Here is a 20,453-nt window from a genome sequence, read left to right as displayed (position 1 = left end):
ATCTGTAGGTTCTTGCCCTTCCTGCAAGAGGAGTGGAGTCTTCCTCTGTCCTCTCCACAATTCCTTATGCTCAGTCGAAGACAACAAATCAATTTTTCTTTGCTGTTCAGTTCTCCTGGCTGAATGAACCTGGCTTGGTGAACTCCCTGCAGGTCCTGGCAGCTCATTCCTCAGCTTGCAGTGCTCGAGGTCCCTGTGGCTGGCAGCCAGCTCTCCATGACTGCTTACCCGGGAAATGCCATCCCCAGTGTGGCACAGAGTCACTGTGTCCATCACCCAGGGCTTTGGAGCTGTGTCCAGCCCCATCTGAACTTTGAGAGGTGCCACTTGTTGGCTGACTCTTGACTCCTCCTGTTCAAACCCTGTGAGTTCTCTACTCACACTGGAGAGAGGTCTCTGCTCACCCCATGTCCCTTCAGTTTGTACAGACCCTGTAAAGTCATATCAAAACCTTGCTAAAATCAAGATAAATGACACTGACACTTCTCCCCTTTCACTGCAGAAGACAATCACTTTATTCAAGCCTGCCTTGCCCTGGTTTATCCAGCTTGCTGTTCCCAGTGACCCTTTTATGCTTCCTGTGCTTGGAAATAAATTTCATGAAGTTTTATGCCATCATTTTTCCAGGGATGGAGGTTAGAGTGTCCTGTCTGTGATTACCTACTAAGGTGCTGTGTATTGCAAATTAAGCAGTTAAATTCCTTAGAGTGTGCTTTTTCTCTCATCCCTCTTCTAAAGAAAGATTATCCAAAATCAATTTAGTCTCTCTTCCTTAGGTCATCAGATGTTAATTCCATTCACTCACTGCCACCATAAATCAAGTTTTGAACAGTAGTCTGGCTGTTAAATGATATATATCTTGATAGGAGAGATTCTATGATCTGCTCAGTTCCTCAATTCAAAGGTATTTCAAATACCAAGTGAAAGAATGAGACACCGGGCGAGAAATGGTGACAATCTGTAGTTTGGAATGTTAACACCACTTGTTTTGGCAGCAATACTGCTCGTAAAACAATAAGATCCATATGGATGCTAATTTTCCCAATTTTGAGTAATAAATACAATCTCTTTATGGTTTAAGTAATGATATTACTCAATACCACTGCAGGGTCCAGTAGATGGTTTCATGATGAGGTAATAAATAGCGATTTTGGAGAGCTGACTTATTTGTGTTTTTCTTTTATGTGGTTTCTGATGGGGGAAGAAGAAATCCCAGAGCCAGTGCAAAGCCTTGCCCTCTCCTGTAGCTGACATACTTTGGCTGAGGATATGTCAGCTGAGAAATATGAGCCCATCCATACAGCTCCGCACGCTCCCACATTAAAGTGTTATAAAGGAACCTTCAAGTGGAAAACCAGTAACAAATTGCAGCTGAGATGCTCGTGGCAAATCTCACTGCTCTGCCTGCCCCACCGCTGCTCTGCCTGTTCCTGCTCCTGCTGCTTGAGCCAGGAGGAGCAATGGGAGCCTGCTCTGGTGTTCCTTGCACAGACGGGAGCTGCGAGGGGGAGCAGCCCCAGCCCCCGGGGTGGGTTCTCGGCGGGGCTGGGATGATGTTGCTGGCACCGAGGCAGGCTCGAGTATTTCACCAGTAAAATCTCCGCAGCTGTTTCCCCACTGGCCCAACCCTGGAGTCTGTAGCAACTCCTCAAAGTCTTTGCTGCCTCAGAAGTATGGAATTTGCTGTCCCATCCCATGGAGGGGCAGCCAAATGCTGCGCGCTCTTTCAGCCCTGCTCACACCGCAGTGCCATGCCCGGTGTGTGCTCCCAGCTCCACATCCACCCCTCCGAGCTGCTCCAGCCCCTTCCCACAGAGCACCCACTCTGGGCACCCCTCAGGGCTGAGCTGGGCTTTGTCCCTGCCAGTTCTGAGCCCTGAGTAACAAAGAGGTGCCAGCAAAGGGCTCCTGGCTGCCTCCTGTGGATGTGCACACCAGGGAGATGGGACAGCAGCGCCAGGAATCTGCTGGTGCAGCTCATGGGGCACTGGCTGTGTGCTCTGGGACCACCTCCAGCAGGATCCAGCTCAGGAGAGCCCATTCCCATCCCCACCTCTGAGCTGGGGGCTCCCAGGCAGGAGCAGCTGCCCTGGCACAGCCCTGCAGAGCCCACGTGGTCCTTGGTACTGCTCCACGCTTCCCACCCTGCTTCATTATCTCTTGTCTTTTCTGCTGCCATTTGGTGGTTCTGTTTTCCCTCACAGCCAGATAAGAGCAAGGATTTTAGGTGGTGCATTTGGGGATATTCCAGACAGAGAAAACATCCTGAGTCCTCAGCTGAGCACTGTGGGCTTGTGCTGCCCTTGGACATTTGAGCTCTCAGAAGGAATGCTCACTGTGCATACCTTCTCTCCAATTTGTCTTTTTCTTTTTGAAAATATTATTTTTTCTTTAAGAAACAAATTAGAACTAAAATCCATTATTTTAAAGTGATTCTTTTCAGTATGGAGTCAGACAGCAGAGCTGTTCCTTGGCCCAGTCACCTTTGAAGAAATGATTGTCACCTTACCTGAACAAAAACTGTTTCTTCATTTGAACGAGTGGCAGGGACTGTGACAGTGATTTAAGGTCTTTAGTGTTGATTTCATGCAAGAAAATATTTTTCACAGTATGACTTTAAAGTCGACTTTTTTCCCCCAATTACTCTACATGTTGGCAGCAAATTAGCTTTGAGGGAATAGTGTGCACATCACAGTTCTCTGTTGATGTACTGGGGAGTCATTTTTGGATCTTTTAGCTCAGTCAGACCAATGACTGACACTGTTCATGTCTTCCCTTTCTGTGGATTTGAAAGACTTCCTTTTGACAGGGAGGGTGAGATGGAAAAAAAGCAGCCAAAGTACAAGAAATGATTGGCAAAGTGATGATATCATCGAGTGTTCAAAGACCCTGCAAATTGAAGCTTATTAAGCTGACATTTTGTCTTCTATTCAGCACTAATTGGAATCATGCCTGGGTGCATGATGTGGAAGGTACTTAATACCTGAGTGTTTATCATGACAAAATGACAGGAATCGATGTCAGGGATGCTGTAGATTTCTGTTTAATGGAGAGAACAATCTATTTCAAACTGCAATTACATATCTCAGAGTCATTTGTGTTCATGTGTCTGAAAGTACACTTAAAATACTGCAAATAAGAAAACTTTACTTTTGACCCCTAAAATATTGGCCTGGTCATGAATATTCCATTTTTAGGTTTTAGAGTTGTTCTTCAGAGTCCATAAAATCATCACTAAAGTAGTTTAAGGGGGGGAAAAAAAGGCAAAAGAAAACCAAGGGACAAAACCCTCTGACACAGTGTTTTTACTTGAAACAGATCTGAAAATCCCATGAAGAGTGAACTCCCTCTTCCACAAGGGTGATACAATTCTTCTAAAGTTGTGTCTGACAGCTTGAGTTCTTTTGTAGACTCTGCTTTCTGCTGTATTGGCATCTGTAAAATGAATTTAGAAAAGAGAAACAGCAGAGAAAGTGATTTTTGGAAAGGCAGCTGCTGCAAACACAGAGTACACTGAAGATTTGAAGGAAGCTGCATGTTCTGCTGCTGTATTTGGTATCCTCAGGGATTTCTGGGTTGGAGGGCACCTGTGTCCTGGCTGGGGTAGCAACAGGACCAGTGTATTACTCTACATCTTCATCTTGGACCATATGAAATTCAGATCTTCAATTAAACCTCTAGTTTAATCTAAAATTAATACTTATTCAGCAGTGGATGAAAACAATAAGCTGGTAAATCACATTGTTACCTGAATTGCTGTTTTTAAGGGAGTAGGGATTGGTAATTGCAGAGTAATATGTTTTTTAAAAACCCAAAGAAAACAGAAAGAAGCAAAAAACCCACAAACAAACAAAAGGAAAAACGCCACCCCAAACACAAATCAATGGAGTGTGGATGCTCACAGGCATTACTGGTCATTAAGTGACTGATGCAGCTGCCTGTGTGTCCCTGTGAACTCCAGCAGTCCTGTAACTAATGAGATGTTGACAAGCAGTAGTTTAGGGGCTGCTGGTAATTATTTGTATTGCTGGAATCCTCTCGGGGGTCTGGGTCTATGTAGAGTTAGTGAAAACATGGAACAACAGACAGTCCCTGTCCCTGAGATCATAACTGTGCTTGTGGGATGCTGCAAGTGGGGGCAGCACGAGGTTGGGGACCTGAGATAAACAAGATTTATCAGCTGCTTTCTCTGTGGCTGGCATGGTTGGAGCAGGGAAGGAGAAGACACAGCACACGAGCTGCCCCCTTTGAGTGCCTCTAATAACATCAAAAATGCCCTTCTGTGATTTGCCTGTGGCTCTAAGGGACAGCTGAAGTGTGCTGGCCCCTTGCCATGGCTGCAGTGGCTATCAAAGGTCCTCGTGTCACTGCAAGGAGAAGGAAAAGTGTTTGAGGTGGGAGATGAGCACGTGAGGAACATTTCTGTCTGTTCAGAGTTTGGGAAGCCCTGGAAGGATTCCCATGCTTACAGACCTGCTGGTTGTTCAACCTGCTCAGGTTTCATAATAGCTAACTGCAAGCCATCTGAAGATGTGTATTGCATGGATTTCCTCATGGGAAAGCAAATTTAAAGAATAATTTGTTACTGTTCCCTTTATCTGTTGGATGCTGTTGTTGGGGAGTGCAGGGGGAGTGGAGGGAACAGGACTCAAGCTGTCAATATACCATTGGTAATATTAGACAGAAAATATTATTTTTTTCCTGCTAAAATCAGCTTGGGCTACGTGAGGGAGTGTGTTTGTATATATATGTGTGTGTGTCTGAGTGTATATGTATTATTGCCCTCTAATGGATAGAGTCTGAATGACTCAGCTTTGTCTGCTTATATGGGGCTTGTAGCAAAACATTATTTTCAGGATATCTGATATTTCCCGTTTTAGAAGAACTTTATGACGTTTATTCAGTATTCTGATGCATCTTTTGTGAGTAACGTTCCTTTCGTTTGTGTAATTAATTTGGAATTCTGTAGAAAGTCCCACAGCTTAGAGAGGTGCCTTTTCTTTGTTCTCTGAAGGTTTATTTCAGCTCAGCTGTAATTGCTTGAAATTCAGTGTTTTATTCTGCTATTTTTACCACAGTGCCAAAATAATAACTGGATTTTGAACAGATTTCTGTACAGCAATGACATCAAGGGCCTTTTGGATGTGTAGATCTTGCTCCTTTGCTTTCTTCATCCAGAGCATGTCCCTGTCCCAACACCCCAGCTGAGCACCAGGACCTGCTCAGCTCCTGGGATGGGGATGGAGGAGGGAATGAGCTCTTCTCTGGTTGATGCTGGAGGTTTCTCCTCCCCATCCTGCTGAGCAGCTCCTGCCTGCTCCCACATCTCGTTTGTTTTCTGGGAAAAGTGGCCAAAGTGTGTAATGTAACATTAATGCAGACTGAGTGTTCAGATGAGGTTCTACATGAGGTGAGCCTATATGAGGTTCATGGTAAGGTCAAGTGGTCCAGTGATGTAGGTTAGGGTTTGTTTTGCTTTTTAAATAAAACTGTCTCTGAAGGTAACTGTGGAATGACTCAAGGAGGAAGGCTGCAGGTTAGCTGGGAATGGGATTACAATTGTCTGTACTGAAAGTTCTCCAGCTCTCCATGTTCTTACAGTGGAACCCTAACTCCATCATGTTTCTTCCTAGGAGGGCTCTGTTTCCATTCAGTAAATACATGTGGGGGAATTCCATTTCAGAATTATGTTTTTTTCTCTGCAGCCCTGTTCTTTTCCTTTTTCAACCCTTGCAGTGCTTGCTTTTGCAGCAGGATACCTGTGCAGTGTTTGGGACACACCCCTGGCTCAGGGCTTCCTTCACCTCCTGCTGCAGATCCGTGGAGCAGAGAGTGTCCAGAGCACCTCCCTCCCCTCCAGGAGGTTCCTCAGGGGGTTGTTACCCTGAGATTCCTGATGGACATGGATTGCAACGAGCCAAACATTCCTACTCATGAAATGCTGTCAATATTCAGGGCAGAACAAGAACTCATTTCACAAAGCTCTGCTACAGCACCTCCAATCTCTGCACGCTTTTAGCTGAGTCCATCACATTTCTATTTATGATCCAATTACAAGCTGAATGTAGGCTGGGAGAGCAGAAGGAGCAGCCCATTAATCAAATTCCCTTGTAATGACTGTGTTCTCATGTGGGTGATGCTCTGAGGTGTGATACAAGGGAGGGCACACAGTGCTGGCTTTTCCTGTCCCTGCCCAGGGCTGGGCTGTACCTGCTCAGCTTGGCAGGCATCCACAAAAGGCTCTTGTAGACATGGGAGAGCTTTTTCCTGGCAGCAAAAGAAATTGTCCCTGTGTTTCAGGCTACTACATTTTCCATTCATGGGGAAAATAGAAAATATTTGCATATGTTAAGAGAGAGATGAAGGATGTTGCAGGAGCATCTTCTTAGCCCAAGATGGGGATTTTATCTGCATTTCTAAATATTGCTGTTTTTCTTCTGAACATGATGTTTCCTAGCAATATGCTTTTTCCCTTGGAAAAAGTTATTTTCCACTGACAATACATTGGCAGCGATTGTTTGTATTGTTCAGGATCAAGCCTAGGATTTTTCTAAATGTTATTTTGATTTGATGACTTTGTTCATCAGTGAATTATGAAAGCTCTGATTGTTTAGGGCACAAGAAGGGCACAATGCATTACTGGGTCACATGCTCACTTAATGCATGCACATTGTGGTGGGCAGTAGTAATAGCTCCATTAAAGAACAAAAGGTAGCAACACATAGAAGCTCTGGATCTGGCCAATCCCCTCAAATTACCATAAATATTTGAGCAATCTGAATAGTTTTGGACTCTGTAGTAAAGCTTTCCTGTTTTTATCTGGCACTGAAGGAATGTGGAATAAAGTATTCATTTAACAAAGTATAAAAATATGTGTGCTATGCCGTTATAATCATGTGTCATTAATCAGAAAATACTGCAGAAACTCTGACAAATTAAAAACACAAGGATGTGTCTGCAAGGGCTTTTTCAGTCATTAAAAAGCTGCTTCACCTCTCAGGCAAACTATTTAATGGCAACTCCTTGCTCAGTGTACTGACATCTTCAAAGGCTCTGACATCTGTCGGCCTTTGAACTACCATTAAAAAATATTATCCCATTTCCATTCTTTTATGCCCATTTTTTTAATTATAGTCCTTCTTTCAAGTTGGGAACATGGTTGGTTTAAATGATGCTGTCCTTTCGTTTTCAGCCACCCAGCTGCGGTTTGAATAAATTGATGCGGAATCAAAGGCGGGACTTTAAAGGGAAAAGGTTTGATGGACTTGGACTCCGAACCAGATGAGGTTTTATGATGAAAAGGGTTTAATCCCAGCACAGGCATCGCTTCTATCACTCGAGCAGTACAAAGCGATTCGTATATATAGGTTCACGAGAAATGATCTATTTTTTTTTTTTTTTTAAACAGCACAGATCTCTTCAGGACTTGCAAATGTGGCATTAGCTAATATTCAGAGAGCTGATTTCCTTTCATCCACCAGAAGCTTATGATTATAGTACAGTTCTCGAATTGGAAATGAGAGCTGCAACACAGATTTAAAGCTCTGCTGTCTGATTTGTATTCAATATACATGTCACTGCGGGACAAGGCAGTCTAGGCCGAGCTGGTTCAATGAAGGGAAAAACAGATTCAGCAGCAGAAATTCTGGGGGGGTGGGTGGGAAAGGCACCAATTAATTCTTACCTGCTCTACCTGAGTATTGTTGGGATGCTTAGTGGATTACTCTCATTGCTGAGGCTGTGCAAACAAACCCTTGTGATAAGGTTTCTTTGGCATCTCTGGCATCAGAGGCTTGGAGGGAATACACGGGATTAATCAGTAATGGCTCCTAAAGCAGCCATTTATATGGAAGGCAATGTTTGTTTTTCTGTGCCTGAGTTTCAAGGAGGTTTAGCAGAGACAGCCCTGCTATTCCTTTATAGCTGTAGCCTTCATTAATGTGGTAATTAGGCCTGTGTGTGGGGAAAGCCAAAATCTCTGTCTCACAAGTGCATCAGAAGCCATTTGTCAAAACTACCACCTCGAGTTATCCAGCAATCTCTCTACTGGTTCCCTGATCTTTGTGTTAGTAAAAATGTGCTACAAAGTCATGATTCTTTCTTTATTTTCACAGAGTAAGATTGTGTTCTTCAAAACAGTGATGCTTTCCAGAGAAGGAAAGCAGCAGGTTTCAAAAATCTGCAAATTCTTTCCCCTTAGAAGGCTGATACAGAAAGGAGCCAGCTCCCTTTGGTGCTCTGCCTCCAGTCAAGAGTTTCTCCTTCAAACCCTTCCCACAGGTGTTCCCTGCCAGAATATTCAGTTTAGGAGTTTTCACTTTTCCTGATTTCTTAGTGCAATTTTGAGGTTGTGTTTTGGGTTGTTTGTTGGTTTTTTTGGTTGTTTTTTGTTTGTTTGTTTGTTTGTTTTTGAGACAGTAGTAAATATAAATATGGGCCCTTTATAAATGGGTTATTTTATTTGACTGCTATTTCATAGAGTCTACACGTTTAGTATGCATTTAGACTTTTATATTTAAACTGTGCATTAATATTTATTCAGAGTACAGTAGATCCAAAACAGTTGCATAAATAAATCTGAAGAAATTCCTGCCCCAGGATGCAGTGGCCTATTTGTCATTCAGAAAACGAAGTGGCATCAACTGAATTCAAGGACAAACTGAGAAGGATGAAAAGGACAGAGATCAACAGAAAGGTGCCAGAGGAAGATACTGAGCCAAAAACCCTCTCGATTTCAAGAGAAGAAATGTTAGGCACAGTTTTCATTTCTTTGGAACAGATCATCCTGTGATTGATGTCACCTTTCTGAACTGGGAGCTGTGGAGCAGGAGGCTTCCAAATGGTCTCTGAACTCAGGAGAGCCTCTGGAGATGATGTGCAAGCAGCACTGGAGGGTGAAGGTGCAGAGAGGGAGACTGGAACCAGCACCAGCTGAGTTGTGGGGCAATAAATACCATGGCCTGATACCCTCAGTTCCAGCCTAACACCTGAGCTGGTTAAAGACCTCCTTCTCCAGGATTTTCCTCCTCAGATGGAGATGTCACATTTATATGTCATTTATATCAGGATTGTCTCCAGACACAGACTGCCAGAATCTGCTTCTTCCAATGAGAAATGGATTTGAAAAGGAGAAAGCCAAAAGTTGGACCTGAGTGTGTAATTCTTCATCTGATTTGTGTAAGCAGCTAATGTGAGGATGAGAATTTACCACAAATAACAGGAATACTGCAGCTGTTGTTGCTGCCGTGCAGGAATGAGGGATCTGTACAGTCAGAGGCTGATTATTTCAAATCTAAACCTGTGAGTGATACAACTTTTATTTCTGGAGCTGCTGGATTTCAGGATTCCTGCCCACACACATTGCCAGTCATGAGGCTGAGAACAAGGACTTCACATCTGGTTCAAGACTGTCACCTTCCCTGTGGCAGTGTGACACCAGCAATGAGAGAGGTTCCTGCTGCTTGGCATCCTTGAGCAGAGCAGAATAGGGCAGGTGGTGCATTGAAATCCTCTGTTGTCAGAGAATTGGGTTCCTTAGCTGCCTTCCTGTGGTTATGGTGGAGTTTTGAAAAGTTTCTCTTTTCCACATCAGTGGCAGTGAGGGCAGAGCTGGGGCAGGGCGTGAGCTGGGAGCGTTCCTCAGGTGCCTGTTGGGATGGGGCTGGCAGAGCCCTGAGCAGGGCTTGCTGTCCAAAGGGGTTTTTACAAAATGAACTTCAGAAATTCAAGGTGGCAGATAATTCATGCATGGACAGCTGATCACTGAGGCTTTTTATCTGCGCCTTGTCTTGGGTTTGTCCTGTCAGGTTTTGTGTCCGATGCCATTTCCAGTTGTAAAACCCTTATGGGGTGTGTGAGGTAAAACTTGGGAATACTCAAAAGTTGTGTGTTTTGAGCAACAAATGCATCCAAAATAAAAGTGTGTGATACTTTTCTAGGTGGGTTTTTTTTGAGGCATGGGGTTGTTTTGGCTCTTTTGCTTACAGTGAAATCTTTTCTCTAGTTGACAGGCAAAGACATTCTCCTAGACAATGCAGTGTGTTCCTTTTCTAGGGACACATTGGGAATTATAATACATTTAATTTTGCTGCCTCATAGAGATGAATGTCTGTAGTAATCCTTAAATCTGCAACACATCATGTCTGCATTTAAATCAGCATTACACATTGTTCCGGAAATGTTAATGCTTTTAAATTTAATATGTGGAAAATTTAAATGCAAATGTTTTTTAAAAGCTTTGGCTTAGGGGATGCTGGACACAAAGTGCTCTGAGATTGACAGGTGGTTCTTCCAGGCCACTGCAGAGATCTTCAGGCTCCATTTCTGCATTCCATTGTAGGAAATTCCTCTCCTTCCTTAAATATCAGTAGTTTTTCCTGACTTTCAGAACAAGCTTTACTCCAGTGTTATTTCAGAACTGAACATATCTTTAACATCCAACTGAGGGGAATATTTCCCTTTCAAATCCTGAAATGCAGAAATTAAAGTTCCTCATAAAGGAAAACAGGGAAGATGTTTGGTGTAATTTGCATCAATCATCATTTAGGGATGGATTGTTGTGCATTGTACAGTGCAGAAAACCTGGTGTTAACGTGTAGATTTTAATTTATTTTTTTAACTACTCTGCATTTTATTTATATTTTGCTCTCACAAGTCATTATAGGGCATCACTGCATTGAACAGGTATTTATGGCTGATTTATTTTCTTAACTCCATCATATTTAAGTTCCATTATTGCAGTTATGTAGATTGTTATGTGCCCATTTGAGTGTCTCCATTAAAATTCTGGGTAGAAAGACAGAAGGAAATTAGTTCTTTCCTGGCAGGTCCCTTAGCAGTTTTTTTCAAATCATTTTGTTTGTACAAGGAGGGATACAAAGGTAAACATTCCTTTTATCAGATAAAAGGAGAGGAGAAGGAAGGCGGAATTTTTAATTTTTGTCTCACTAATCTGTTTCAAAGCAAATACAGTAAATCAGGGAAGGAGAAACTGCTCTGGATCAGTCTCCAAGGCAAGAGGGCCAAGTCTGTTACAGGTCTTAGTACAGTGTAATGGAAAATATATTTACATTTATCTCAATTTCAGCTTGGTGAGTAATCCTTTGGCTCACCAGCTCTCTGCATTGTTTTGTTACACGTGTAAGCTCAAGGTTCTTCCCTTCGGCTAAAACTCATTTTGTTGGGAAGGCAGTGACAATAACCAACCTAGATGAAGTTCTGCTTTCTAGCTGCTGTTAACTAAATTGGAATCAAATGTACTTATGTAAATTAAGCAATGGAAATAAGCACCATTAATTTTAAGCTCTTTGTGGAGCTGTTCAAGTGGATGTCTGATTTTCTTTCTTCCCCTTCTCTCCTTTTCTTTTAAGCCCAGTTTGTAGCTTAAGTGCCATTTACATTAACTGGGATTTGGGCAGATGACTGGCTTCTGTAAAAGTCCAGATTTACTTCAGTGCACTTCTTTTGGGAAAAAAAATCATCAAAATCACCAAAATCATCAAAATTTGTGTTTTCTTTAATGCCATGTGTCAGCAGAGCTCAAAATTGTGCTGCCCCTTTCTGAGATGTAGAAACAGAGTGAGGCCAATATATTCAGTGTAACTTTTCCCTACTGGCTCTTTGTTTCCTGTGTGTTGCTTGTTTCTTCTCAGCCTTCAGAGATACCTGGCAGAGTCAGTGATCAGTTTGGGGGTTAAATTACCTGTTAATTGTTGCCTAAGTGTGTTTATTTATAGGAATGGCACGGTCAGACTCATTTTTCCTTGATTTTATTGGAAGTGGAGCAGAGCAGAAGATAATTATTGTTCTTTGTGAGTCAACACTTCCTCTGTGTTTCAGGATTAGACAATTCAGAGCAAATACATGGCTAAAAAGTAAAATCTCTTCTTGAAGACCCTGGTAGATACAAGATAAGCAGGGTTAGTAGGAATAAACTTTTATCAGATTCACAAATGTTAGAGGCATTGTTCAGAGCATGCTCAGTGCTGGAATAACCCAAGTAAAGAACCTTACCAAGGAGGTTTGACCTTTAAAAGCAGCTTAATGCTTTAAAATTAATGAAATGAATATGTAAGTTAGCAGCTCAACACCTCCCTTTACAAATCCCAGGGGGTATTTTCAAGAGAGGTGTCAGAGGTACAAGTGCAAAGGTGAGAGGAGTTGAGGCTGTGTGGGGATGGAGTCCACAGACCTTTGCATAAATCCCGGGATGTGGGGATTGGGGTGTGACCCTGCTGAGCTGCTCACCCTTAGCTGTTACTGTCACCTGTCACCTGCTCTGCTGTCACTGAGGGGTTTTCATTGGACATTTCATCTGTGTGAGCCTGAAGAGCTTCCCCTTCCCTTGAGCTGTGCAGGTGCAGATTTGGGCAGCTTTGGTTTGTGTCAGTTTTCCTCCAAGACCTAAATTTGATAGAATCCAACCTGATCTATAAACTGAGGACATTTCACTTATGAACATATTAATAGCTTCACCCCATCACTGCAATGTAGTCACATATAAGATATATAGAGAGAATTGTATATAAATAGGATGAGGATGGCTCCTTTTTAAGAAGCTCTCCAATACAACCAACATTCTGGAGAGAATTTTTTCCCCCTCAAGAACGAGAACACTTCAGAGTGCACAAAATGCTATATAAGCATACAATAAAATGCATCTCTGAGTATTGAGGCTGATATTTTAGTGTTTCCAGGAAGTCTCAGACCACTGTCCAGGACTATTTATAATGCTGGGGGTGCTAATTTCTGTATTTTCCCCTGGAAGGGCTTGCACAGCCCCATGCTCTTGGAATGATCAATGCTCTTAGGAACTGAGCCCAACCTGCTGGTCACTGAACTGTTGTTCATTTTCACTTCATTTCACACCATTTCATTTATCTGCTCCCTTAAATACCACATTTATGGGCCTGCGTGTTCTTACCCAAAAGGCATTTAAACTTGACAGTGTAATAGATTGTGCTGTGAAAGCTAAATAGCTGTTTATTACTTATCCCTGCTAAGTTGTGCTCTGCCACATCGTTACCCATGTGATAATGTGCCACTGGTTTTCTTTGCAAATGAAATTTCGTCTTTTAAAGTATTCATAATATTGACAAATTGCTGATTTGAGGAGAGAGAAAGGATAATGAATTCTTCACATATTTTAATTAAAATTGCCATGGTATAGAAAATATTTTTAATGCAGTTGTTTAAATGGACGTGGTTGAGTTCAATACAAAGGAGCCACAAATAGCTGCCAGCAGGCTGGACTGGCCAGTTGGAATTCCTTTGGCATGGAGAAAAGCAGGTACAGTGGGACCAGTGAGTCAGACTCAGCAGAAGGATTTGTGGACAGAATGATCAGAGCCATTAGATCTGTGCCTGGCCCTTGGTTGGCAGGGTCCAGAGGGTAAAAATCATGAGAATCTTCCTGAAAACCAGAATCAGATCAGTTAGAAGAAGGATTGTTGTCCCTTGCAGAAGCTGCAGTAGAAAAACTCATTAATATAAACCAATTTTGTTCTAAACACAAATCAACATTACACGTATTTGAAGTTCTTACAGCTACACTTTTTTCCTAAGCTTAGAGCTGCAAATATTTGTTTATTTTTCAGGCTTCTTTCATGTTAAATGCACTAGTTGTTTTTGTGATGGTAGAGGAACGTGTATGATCTGTTTCCCAGCATTTGATAAAGCTTTGTTTTACTCACAAAAAAGCTGAAGTCGTTCAGATTCCCACTTTGAGCAGATAATCCCCTCTAAGGTGTTTTACAGTGAATGTGCCACCAGTCCCTGCACAGGACACTTCATCCCCTTCTGCTGGGACACTGCCCTGCTCAGGGGCAAAAAGGGAGTCACTGTCACCACTGAATAGGGTGTTCCTACTTCATTCCTGATTTTCCTTTCACTTCTTCATCATCAAAGTGAGATTTGTTTTTGTTATGGACTGCCTTTCCCTTGACTGGACTGATTTTTCCTTTCAGAAATAATCCAGTGCCCAATAACAAATGTTACGGGTGCCTCATCCATCGCTGTCCCACCACAGAGAGACAAATGTCCCTTTCAGGAGGGCCCAGCTGATGTTTCCCAGCACACACTGCTCATTTCAGTGTTCTGAAAGGAGGAAATGCTGAGGTCTTGGCACTTATCTGTGGTCAAATAGAGCTGATATTTGAGATTATTATCCTAGAGAGGATCTTTGGGATCATCCAGCCTAGTCCATGCTGCTGCTCAGAGGTTCAGGGGGGGTTTATTGTTGGTTTTTTAAAATGTTACATGCCAGCAAAATTAAACACAGCAAAGTGAGGCCTGTGCAGTCATCTCTGACTGGAGCCAAGTCAACCTGGCACAGAAAACTTGTGAAACTCAGTTTGAGGAGTTGTCAGGAGCCCCTTGAGAAGCTCAGGGGTGTTCAGCAGTGATGCTCCCAGCAAGCAGAGCAGTGAGGTTACTGCAGCTTCATCTGCTGGCACATCTCAGCCACTTACTGTAAATCTGCTGAAGAGACACCTCAGATCTGCACCTCGGGGAAAAAATGAGCAGTGCCTTTCATCTGAACTCTGCTCTGCTTTGTTTTTGTGACTTCCAAACGCCCTGGGAGCGTGTGCTGGGTGGATGTGGTTTGGTGTGTGAGAGGAGGGAGGCAGGGAGCTCCATGTTCATCCCTCAGGGTGAAGGTGCTCCAGCCTCTTCCTCAGAAACTCACCCAAGGAAATGCTTCATGGGGGAAGCAGGAGCTCCTGGAAAATAAAGGGAATTTGTGTTATTATTGTTTTTAATTAGGCCGTAGTCATTCGGTCCATTTCTCATCCCTGTTGCCTGTAAGTGGAGCAGAGTTTCAGACATCAGCAACAGATTTTAATTTAAACTTTTTGCCAACTTTATATTTTCTTTTGCAATTTACTTTTTAAAATTAAGAGCACATGTTTTCCTTCCAAATAACATGCAGTACATTTATTGGCAGTTTAAATAGGCCAAAGTGAGTGACCAACCTTCTTCTTTTTCTTTCAAGTCTATTTTTTCCCTGCAGGCAAATTGCTGTGGGCTTATGACCCACCCTTTTTATGACACTATTTCAGCACAGATATTCTTAGTTAGAATTCTAAGTTATTTCTTTGAAACAGAAATAGAAATCACCACCTTGGCCAGTAGTTTCTTCATCTAAGGGACATAGAAATATGTCATATAAATCTTTATGAAATCCCTGTCACACAGTTTGTATTTTTGTTCCATCTGGGAAACTGTGTAAGCTGGTGTTGTCTTTCTATTTGTTGTCCTGTATGTGGATTAATGGTCATTTTACAAAATGCTTCCTTGTTTGGGCCATGTTCCTGTGGCATGGCCATCCTGGGAATTGCTACAAACTCCTGCATCCTTTCTAAAATAGATACAAATCTCTCTTATTTCACGTGCTCGTACCCACACCACCAAAATAGAGACTACAACGCTTTGATCCAGAAAAAGAGCATGTGGCAGTAACATTTTGGGTCCATTCCATACTGTCAGCCTTTATTTCTTGTTTAATCCTCATTTAACACAATAATAATTTGCTTAGATGGGGTGTTTAAGGTGGGTTTTTCTCACAGCAGCTCTTGTACTCAAGCAGTTGTTTGGACCATGCAAAACCATTTGGTTCCCAAACAGAGATTTGGGCAGCCAGAGGAGAATTTGAGAAACCAAGACTGAGAGAGAGGACTCGGTGTTACAAAGAACCCATCCTGCCTTTGGATCTGGAGCCTGAGAAGTGAGATTTTGTAACTGCAGCCTTTATTTTCCCACAGAATCATTAAGAAAAGACAGTTGCTCTTAAGTTTTATATTTCACGGATTTTTCGCAACTTAGAATTAAGTCATCTTGGGGCTTACTTTTTTTTCCCCTAATTTGCCTACATTTAATTCTAATAATAGTTTATTAAAGCTGGCATGTGGAATGGCAGAGCCTTAGTGCTGGAAAGTTTGGCCTTCATTTCCTGCAGCAGTGGGGAGATATCCGTGTCACACTGAGTTGTCTCAGGCACTGAGTTGGGCGTAAGCTGCTTCTGCCACTGACTTTGTTTATGGGAAAAACTAATCTGGCTGTGAGAACTGGACTTATTTGAAAGTAATTGACAAGAACTGTGTCTGTGATCCCCAATATAAGCTTTTTCCAGTCACTTTGGAGAGATTAGATGTCTCTTAACATCATCTTACTCGCAGTGAAGTTGCTCCAAAGGGACTCCTTTAATCATATTAGTTTCGCTGCCATCGCCCCGTCTTCGGAGTCTTTCTTCTTCCCTAATAGAACCAAATCTGCTTTTGCCATCTATTAGGTCCAACATTAATGCTCCTTTGCATATTAATTACTGTTGCTTTACCTATAACATTCAGCTCACTCTCGGCTGGCCCCAGTTTTGGCTCTGGAGGCTGGGAGCTGTTACTTTCTCCTCACAGAAAACACTGGATTGTGTTTCATTTTCTAATGACTTTGTAGAAGAACCATTGAATAAAGAAGGAAGTAAAGCTTAAAAGGTGTAACAGGAATTCACCCAGTCTTTACTTTGGCTTGCAGTGTCGTTTGTGAATGAATTTTCCTTGTATTGTAAAGAGTTAGCCCTGATTTTTTATCCTAAATATTTTATCAAACTTTTTAGGGAACTTCTGAGTGATGTCCTTTCTTAGTTTCACTTATGAGTGTGTGTTAGGGCTGTAATTAAAGGAAGTTTTTTATTTTAAAATAGAAAGGAGGAAAAAAAGAGAAGGAAAGTAGGGGAATGAGCTTTCAAACAGAACTCTCACAGATTAAAAGATAATTGTGGCTATTTCAGGCAGGACTCGCACTGGGGCAGCGATTAAAAACCCCAAATTCTCCATGTGTCAGTTTGGAACTCAGACCATATCACCCATCAGCGATTGCAGCTCTTATCTTCAGTGAGTTAGTGCTGCTTTGGTTGAGGAAAAGCCAGGCAGGCTGTCATGTTCCTGTGATCTGGAGATGAAATCATTTTCCGAAAGAATTATAAAAGTACATTGCGGATTTTAATTATACACTGAGACGCACTTCACGTTTTTAGTCTGTATACAGATTTAATAAGAAATTAAACATGTGTAGAGGAAAAGCTCAGGAAAGGAAGGAAAGGATCTAGCACAGATTACAGTATATGAAACATATGTTTGAGATAATGCTGATAGGGCTGAAATATGTGGCCTGTGGTGGAGTTGTGTATACAAATGACGTGCTCATTCCTTCTCCACCATACACACACTCTTACCTTTGACATAGTAGGGACTAATGCCAATGAGTAATTAAGAAAGCATGGAAGCAAAATAAGTTTCTGAGATGGTTGATATTTTTTAATACATGTTACAGCTGGGATAGCTGAAGGACAAACTGAAGGTTTGAAGGGAGATGATGTCTTTTATTACACCATATAGTTCAAATAGCTTGAAAAATAGGCAAACTTTCAAGCCTTGATTTTTTTTCTTCCTCTCTCAGATCACAGTATTTATAGGAATCTGTTGCGGGAGATTAATGTACAAGGCAATAGATCTGATAGTCATTCATGTCCCAACTTTGGTCAGAAACAAATGTTTCCTTTTCAAAGTTTTGTAGTAATGTGGTTCTCAGAGGCTGCAAATAAATGGTGTAGCTGAGTACAGACAGCATATTTAAAATGTCTGGAGAAGAAAAATAGCAGTTGGAGAGAACCTGGCATTCCAGGACAATGGGAACTTTAAATATACACTGCTTTTCCTCAGATTTTCTTTAATAAGCTTGAGCTGAGTCACCTGCACTTACTTGGTAGAACATCAGTTTCTGCTCTCAATATTGTCACATCCTCTCTGAAAAAATTCCTGGCAACTGCAAAGTTTCTTGTGAAACAGGGGAGGACAAAGGGGGAAATTCTGTGTGAGTTTTGTAGTGAAAGTGCTTGTTTTCAGAATTACATTTATGAATGAGAACACAGATGTGCTTTCAGTGTCATCCATCACACTTAGCTATAAGGACAGTGCTTTGTGTCACTTTGTGTACTCCAGTGAGGAACCCACAGAGGAAATGGAGTTAGGAAAGTAACTAGTGAGAGTTAATGCAAGTGGAATCTGACGTAACAGATGTGTATCTAGTCCTGTGCTAAAGTAGCAGAGTCAATTCTGTGGAATTAGGAGTTACACGTCTTTATTCCTGCCCCTTCCATCCCTCCCCCTTTGTGTTCCCCCATCAGGGGCCATCAGCGATTGATAAATGATTGATGATATCCTGATAGCTCATTAGAAGGCAGCAGGTCACTTCTTAAGGGTAAAAAAAGAAGGCATGGGTAGGATATGTAGTGATTAAGTGCCACAAGCTTAATTTCTCCTCCAAAAAGGTTCATCTTACCAATGCTTTGGGCAGGGGGAGCTGAATTTATCCGTGTGCAGGAAGAGAAAGGGCCAAGGGCAAGAGGGAAAAGGGACAGAGCATCCTCTGAGTCTGCTCCTACCCCAGCTGACAGCCTGGTGGAGGAAGCCAAGTGGGTTTTGTGCCGTGGGTTTGGGTTTTGTCACTTTGTTTGCTCTTCCTCTCAGGTGATCTGTAATTTGGAGCACCAAATCCGCAAGCTGAGGGAGGAGCTGATCCAGGCGAACACCCTGAGGAACCACCAGCTGCTGGACCTGAGCCTCCAGTGGGAGCAGGAGAGGCTGAAGGCAGCCCGGGACAAGGAGGCAGCACTGAACAATCTGAAGATAGAGATGGAAAAAGTGATCTCAGACCTGAAAGAGAAGCACACGGCAGAGACAGAGGCAGCCTCGGTCAAGGTAAGGGATTCCCAAAGAGCAGCTCCGTGGGGCAGGAGGGGAGGGAGCACCCCAAAGGGCAGCTGAGCAAAGTTTCCCTAAGGAAAAATGTTTAGGGGTCACTCGAGTTGAAAAAACAGATGCAGACCATGGGGTGTGAGAGTCACAACACGAGTGTGGGGCCTGCTGGGGTTCTGTGATGAAACCTTTGCTCTGGACACGCTGGGGCTGGAAGGAGCCATGAGGTGCTCAGGAGCCAACAGCACTTTAAAACCACAGGTGATTTCACAGGTAAAGCCAGCCAGGAGCAGGCTGATCGTCCTCTGCTGGAATAGAGGCAGTGGAAAGGGTGGTTCTGCCTAGCCAAGCTTTTTGTCCCTTAAAAAGTGGGAGAGCTGTGAAACAGGGAAAAACTCAGGCTCAGGGCACGAGGAAATTGTGTCTGGTTGCTCACAGGGGCTGGGCTTATTTTGCCTGTGGTGTACATCAAGTGAGAAAGGACTCTGGGTAAGATTTGAAAAGAGAAATAAATGTTTCAGATTGGTCAAGGCTTCCCTCCCGTTCTGCTCCGTGGGGTCACTGCCCACATTCCTGCTTGGTGAGCTTCCCTTGGACCCCTGTCATAAATTCAAGTATTTCCCCTGCCTAGGGAGCTAAAACATGCAAGTTTTATTTCAAAAGCCAAACTAAAAAAAAACCCTACTTAATATTTATGGTAGACTCTGTGTATGTGTAAGCAGATAGTTGTTGAAGTCTCTTTTATACGTTGCATTAAGGCACTAAATCACACATTTTCTTGCAAGGGGATGTGCAGTGGCACAAATTAACAATCTGCATGGAGTGTTTGAGCAGCCTTTGTGCAAGTGACATTTCATTTACCTGCGTCAGGTTCTTGGTCTGTAATTTTAAAGAGCATTCGGAGGATTATGTTGGAAATCAGCCAGCCTGAAGCCATTAAAATGGCTGTGATCAACAATTCAGGATCTTTTCTGAATGTAAGGAAAGCTCTGCTTGGCATAATTATTTAAAGCCAAGGTCACAGAAAGTATTTAAACCTTTGAAATTCATCATTAAAGGATTAATTTTAACTCAGGGAGACATTGTCATTTTTGCTTAAAAATGGAATTTGAATCTCAATTCTTTTCTTTCTTTGATCTTTTTTTACATGTGTAGTATAGCAAAAGAAAAGTTAACTTCTTTACATCCTCAAATTAAAGTTACAAATAATCCTTCATAAGGCAAGATCTGTAATAGTCTTGAATTGTCATTTCTGTCAGAAATACTGGTTTTCTTTAATTTGTTGAATTTTTTTTCTATTTTCCAAAAAATTTGCTAATTTTAAGCTATATTAACTGCTATTGTATTTTTTTCTTTAACCTACTTCCCTATTTTTACCCTAATCTGAAGAGCACATGTTGAGTAAAAGATAGGAGGAGAGAAGAAAAAAGTATCTCTGTTAAAAGGTCTTTCACAGACGTGTGAAAATACCTGGCATTACCTTCAAATCTCCATTCCCCATTCTGTTTCATTTCTGTCTTGCATTTGTAGAACTGTGGAAATTGGCCACAAAATCCAAAACTCAAAGTAGCTTAGAGGGCAGACTCCATTTAGAGCTCAAAAGTAGCAGTTTCAGCTAATTTAGTTCAAATCTAGATCCTTTCTTCATGAAGATGATTTCATCCAACAGGGGGGAAAAAAGCATCTTAATTGCAGCATGAGCTT

General features: G+C 42.2%; 1 protein-coding gene across 5 annotated transcripts in view; it reads left to right on the top strand.

The window, feature by feature from the left end:
• CEP112 (centrosomal protein 112) overlaps positions 1-20,453 on the top strand; it is a 153,133-nt gene that overhangs the window by 75,216 nt on the left and 57,464 nt on the right. For all 5 annotated transcript variants that reach the window (XM_063409467.1, XM_063409466.1, XM_063409465.1 and 2 more), the window contains exon 21: positions 18,522-18,752. In XM_063409467.1, the coding sequence (XP_063265537.1) occupies positions 18,522-18,752 (231 nt within the window). The remainder of the gene's footprint in view (positions 1-18,521; positions 18,753-20,453) is intronic.

This window comes from Prinia subflava, chromosome 12, assembly GCF_021018805.1.
Source record: "Prinia subflava isolate CZ2003 ecotype Zambia chromosome 12, Cam_Psub_1.2, whole genome shotgun sequence".
NCBI lineage: Eukaryota > Metazoa > Chordata > Aves > Passeriformes > Cisticolidae > Prinia > Prinia subflava.
The sequence above is the reverse complement of the archived record's forward strand: the minus strand, read 5'-3'. Positions and strand labels throughout refer to the sequence as shown.